We start from the raw sequence: 6,136 nt of genomic DNA on the forward strand, positions 1-6,136 counted from the left end.
CAAATTTTAATATCGACTCGAAATAATTTAAAAAGACAAATTACAATAAAACGGTTTATTATCTAACTATCAGAAATTTCCCAACATGCCAAGGAAGAGAGGAAGGAGCAATTAAATAATTAAAATTATAAAGGATTTAAAAATATATATATAAATGGGGAATATCGCGCTTTTGACAATCGCTGCAAGTGTGTGGGCTAAATTTGGAGAATCCGTGCTTCTCGCATGGACAACTGTATGTGGCCAGCTCACGCGTCGGAAAACCTTCCGAATTATTCGTGTACGCACCAGACGAAAAAACAAAAAATATCGTGTATCCACGAGCACTCCAATAAATAAATAGAATTGAAACGACACTTTGAAATGTTTTCCCGATGAAAACGAATAATAATAATATATTTCAATAAAAATGATAAAATGAAAATTTAATTTTATTATAACGAGTTTGCTTGAATTTCATCTCTTCTGAGATCGCAGCAATGCGCGACGGGTAAGCTAGTTTTTATATATATAGATAAGACAATTGTACTGCATTTTTAATTTTTCATTCAGTAAGTCTAAGATGAAGGTTTTCTCATTGATAAAACTCGTTTATATTAAATTAATGCGAGTGATAATGACAAGATAGGAGCAAGTACACATGGCAACCATAGTCGAATTTTGACTCTCAGCGCCATCACCGCTATCAGGCAAACTTAATTTTTAATATTAAGCTCATATAGTTTTGTTTTAATACACAAATTAATTAATAGATATTAATAATTACTTAGCAGGTGCTTCAAACTTTAAATTTGCCAGGATAATCTGTGCGAACTCATATCATTTATTAAATCCCCAACTTGTAACCCAGTGGATTAGTCGTGAGTTTGCACCTGACCAAAGGGCTGGAGTTTTTAAATTTTCTTCACGTGTCCAACGCCTAAATAGGGGTCACTTTCCCGTAGAAAGTCCTCCTTTGGTAGATCGCCCTTGCATTGCATTGCCCTTATGCCATCAATCCAATCAAATACACACGCACACATTTCAATTTCTAATCTTTATCTTTTAGAAATGATAATGTCATGCATTCCAATTAAATCTAATAATATAAATTAAAATAAAAACTAACGATTATTCAAATTTTTCAGATTGTCCAAGGGAAACATTAAACAATCAAACTCACAGACTAATGGTAGTTACAATTACAAAATACTGGATCTGTGCGACGAAACAGAACTGGCGATTGAATGGTTTATGCCATTTCCAATTAAACGCCATCCTCATCTAAAAGCGTCGATAAATTCCCAAAAATTAGTCAAAATTCCAATCGACATACGAGTAAAAAATGATACCGCGAAAGTTTTCAACAGTATTTGTGTCCATGAGCATTACACAATTTCGGATCCGCTTCCGATATTGAAAGAGTCAACATCATCAGAATTAGATTACTTGCAACGTGTAGAAAACATAAACAATACATTAAATGACGTAGAAAATTCTGACGAGTATCGTGAAATTAATATAATAAAAAATGACAATTTGGAATTCTTGGATCATAAGAATAATGAAATGCAAGGAATGAAAGAAGTAGAGGTCCTCCTTCCTTTGAAGATTGAATCCAAATTACAAAAAGAAATGAATCATAATGGATTTTTAAGAGATAATTCTACGCGAATCATTTTAAATTCTGTGTCCGGAAGTGTATTAGAAAGGAATGAGCTTAATAAACTTTCAAGGAAATCAGTAAGTGTTCTTTGGTGTAATTTTCATTGTAAAAAATGATGAGAGACGTCCGAAATGCAAATTGTTGCATTCTGATACGTTCGATTTATGATGTAAACAGGAACATTTCTGACAAAAATATACAGGATGGGAAAGAAATCACTTAATACCCCTGCTACAGAATATAGAATGTACCCAAAGTTAATTCGCTCATGTCAGGACCAAGGGGAAAACAGATTGATGTGTTACATGCATTTGCATCCAATATGGCCTTCATATTGAATGCAACTCCGAAACTATAAATGGGAAGGGGGTCATGTGACATATCATTTAGTGTCAGAATTTCACAAGGAATTGATTGTTGAAACATTTTATTGGCCTACCTCAAACGGTTACAGAGTTATGCACATTACATGATGTGCTCAATGTACATTCTTTTGGTACAGTACATTTTATATTCTGTAACGGGGGTATTAAGTGGCTTTTTTCCTACCCTGTATAATATACATAGAAAAAAGATTTTAATCCTGAACATTTTACTTAATATGATTCAAAAGTAAAAGGTAAATTAGTAATGAAATAAGAATGAGCCATTCTTAACGACGAAATGGCACGTACTCGAGTAGGAACAATCGAATGTTCGTTTATTATTATTTTACAATTTAAATTAAAAGTAGGATAAGTAATTATGTTATTTAATCTCTCTGCCCTGTGAGCTCTAGCAGCGCCTTTACTATACCTATTGTGGGTTTAAACCAGTTTCACAATAGGTCCTGAAATATCCTCAATAAACACGAAAATTTCCTGAGTTTGCTCACCCGAATTTGATCTCGAATACCCAGAGCGGTATACTAAAGCCTTAACTGTCTAATTGAATAGGAAATGTGTGGTTACTTTAATATTGATTATACAGTATAATTATTTTAGAAAATCACAATATCTTTCTTCTTCTTAGTCGCCATGTTTAATAAAGTGACGTCAACACTTCGCTACATCTTATAGGCTCCATTATAAGCATACTACTACTCCAATTGGATACGGTTATAACATTTGTTTTATGACTGGAGACTTATAACGTTATCACGAAGCGCAAACTCGCTACAGTATATACATTATACAGTATATTATACTGTACTGTACAGTAAACAATAACGAATTTCTCATCAAGATTAAGTTCGAAGCGATTGTTTACGGTAAAGGGAACTTCATACTTGTCCTTTTCTCGCGTATACAAGATGAATTAATGATCAATTGGCTCATTTTTGGATTACTTTTTTCTTTTATATAAATAGAAAAATAATTAAATACAGAAGTTAAAATAATATATTTTATATTTTCAGAATCAGTTATCATCGAATAACGAAAACTCGTACAATACAGATTATTATAAAATAGATAATCTGTCACAATCAAGATCATTAAATAATACTAAACAAGAGCAGTAAATATTTGAATAAAATGCATATCTCTTGTAAGCAATAATGGAATTTTTTCTTTAAATTGCTGAAAAACGAATGGTTATAAAAAATAAAAATGAGTTGAAATTAAAAAAAAAAAAAACTTGCTGTAGAGTATGCGGAGGATTCGACCGGCATGGACGAGGGGTCGTTCCCATCCTTCACTCATAATAATGGTGTTCTAGCTTGCCCGTAATGGCTCCTATCTACATTATAAATGTACTCTTATCATGGCCTTTAAAAATTGAAATATACTAATACAATAATGTACCAAATTTCTACAAAAATATGATTACTGTAGTTTTCTTGTATAACATTGGCTGGTTTGGGTCACGGACGGCCCTGCGCAGTGGAACCAATCAATGAATTTGACTGGGAAAATATAGTCTACAATGGCAATAGTCCGGATTCGTCACAGTATGATCATCACTTGATTGGTCTTTGGAACCTTTAGACAGATTCATACAGAATGCTGAAGTTAGAATTCATCATGCAGCTGACACTAGCCAAAATACAGTAGAGCGTCGTTTATCCGAAAGCATTCCAGTCGGCAAATTTAAATTTTTGCTAGTGCTGTGGCGCTGCAATCTTTGGCTATATCTTGGGCTACTCCAATATTTTTTTTTTGTTGATGTGTGTGTTTTAGCTGGCAGCACTGGCACTTTTGTATGGTTTTTCTGAGGACTGTTCGTCCTGCTGAATCGAACGTTTTTGATACTAGATCATCTTCTAAACTATATATTTTTTGGTTTTTATATTTTTCAATATATTTATTTTTGTTTGTAAGAAATAAAGAAATAATTTTTAACGATACAATAGCCACGGTTATTATTTTAAAAAGCATACGTTAGGCTTAACATCGACGAAAATTCAACGCGAAGCGACACGAAACGGAGAAAAATTTCAACACGGGATAGGTTAATATATTTTTTCGTGCATAATCGGTTATCCGAACGACCTGTCCCCAATTTATTCGGATAAACGACGCTCTACTGTATTTCTATCTTGTAGACTATGTAACACCTACTTCTATTGCCATTATTAAACTTCCAGAGAGAAGTCGAACCATTCTACGAGGGGTTTCAAGAAGTTTGACCATAAAGTCCTTGAGCCGGTTAAATGATTTGTATTCCCTTCCACGTTCTACATAAATCATTAATTTCCCTCGTGTTTAGAATATTACAATCAACGATATTTTACTGACAATTAGAAATTATTGCTAATTGCTTTTGTCTTCAACTGTTGGGTGACAACAAAAATATGTTTTTCATAATGCCCCGAAGTTTATCATCTGGTATTAATTCTGGATTTGGAGGAAGATGCATCATATTGGTCCACACACAAACCATTATCCACTAAATTCGTTGTAGAGAGCTTTTAACTGAGTGATTCAGGATGTCTTATATATAGGAACTTTAAGGGCACATTAAATTTGAACATTAATGAACCTATTTTTCAACTAATAACTCAATGATAATCATGTTTTTATTAGATTGCTAAATGCTTTCTTTTAATAAATCATTTTTGTCATTATCCATTATTTTCAAGTTATTTTGATTAGTTTCCTAATCTTTTGATTGCTACAAATGATTTCTCCGTTTTATAGCACACACACACTGTACAAAGATTCCAAGATCCAGGAATAAATATATTTTAGTTCTGCGTAGGATATAAACTTATTTTTCAGTACTATGTTGATTACTCAACAAATTCCTGAGAACATTTAAAAAAATCTTTAACTTTACTCATAGGAGTTAATTTAATTCTAAAATAAAGCAAGATATTCCATAGAAAATAAACCACTGAATGGAAATTTTAACATGCCAAATATTCAGTTTGGATATTATATAACCAGGGTGTCCAAGCTCCTTGATAGTCCGAGCCTTTTTCAAAATTTGAAATTTTTCGCGAGCTGCAATTAAATACGTATTAAAAAGGTATGCAAAAAATTCCAGAATACAAATTATATCCGTAGCAAGAGTGATACAAATTGTTTCCTCCAGAGCACAATGTCAACTGTCCTTTGCAATGACAGTTTACAAATTCAAAATCGGTCTGGAATCGGTCGATAACGGACGATTACGCCACCGTTTATGTTCATTCACGCAGTTTTCGATGAGTCATATCATTCTTAACTTGGACGGAAATGAAATTTGTTACAACGTTGCACTTAGTCTTTCATATTTGTCGCTAACAATTTAAAAGACATTTTGAAACACATACGGAACGATAATATTTTTTAAAAATATAATAACACAAAAATGAAAAGGGAACTCGGGTACATCTATTGAAAGCCACAAATAATCCCTCAAAGAGCCGCAGGTTGGCCACCCCTGTTATATAACATTTAACACATTACCAAACAACATAGGTTCAAATTCACAAACAAAAATATCACTTTTCTGTCTGAATATTACCATTTGTTCCAGACTGAACTTACCCAAATGCCAAGCATTTGGGTAAGTTCAGTCTGGAACAAATGGTACTAACCTTTGATGTAGAATTATCAAAATTTTTTCCTATTTAAAGAATTATTTGTGATGTTTTCATTTCTAAGAAAAATAATAAATTATCTGGGTCTTGTAATCTTTCGAGTGAAACTGCAGTTTATATACTAGGACACGGGTTCCCAACCTATGGGTCGCGACGGGTTTTCTGTGGGGTCGCCAACTTATACAGTAAACTAAAAAAAATATTCACTATAATGCAACTTTTATTTTTAATGGTGTCTTGAAGTTTGAATAATTTCATATATTTTTTTTAAAATTAAAATAAGTATAATCTAGGTACGCTATTCTGTCACAGTTGGTTGAAACATGTGTTGAGAGTTTGAGAGGAATAAATTAAATGTTAAGAATAACATGAGGTTGGATAGCCGATCGGTCAAGGTGGCAACCCACCGCTCTGGGGGACCAGGGTTCGAATCCGAACGGGTCGAAAAATTCCCAGGAATTCTTTGGGGGGTGGTCTGTTCAGAT

At 33.1% G+C, this 6,136-nt stretch overlaps 1 protein-coding gene across 1 annotated transcript in view; it reads left to right on the forward strand.

Annotated features, from left to right (window-relative positions):
- LOC111637220 overlaps positions 1–3,203 on the forward strand; it is an 8,029-nt gene extending 4,826 nt beyond the window's left edge. Inside the window, exons 2-3 of the mRNA XM_023382662.1 lie at positions 1,128–1,722; positions 3,042–3,203. Of these exons, the coding sequence (XP_023238430.1) occupies positions 1,234–1,722; positions 3,042–3,146 (594 nt within the window). The 5' untranslated portion in view covers positions 1,128–1,233 and the 3' untranslated portion in view covers positions 3,147–3,203. The remainder of the gene's footprint in view (positions 1–1,127; positions 1,723–3,041) is intronic.
- The last annotated feature ends 2,933 nt before the right edge of the window (positions 3,204–6,136 follow it).

This window comes from Centruroides sculpturatus, unplaced genomic scaffold, assembly GCF_000671375.1.
Source record: "Centruroides sculpturatus isolate CEXI.00-Female unplaced genomic scaffold, Cexi_2.0 scaffold1105, whole genome shotgun sequence".
Lineage (NCBI taxonomy): Eukaryota > Metazoa > Arthropoda > Arachnida > Scorpiones > Buthidae > Centruroides > Centruroides sculpturatus.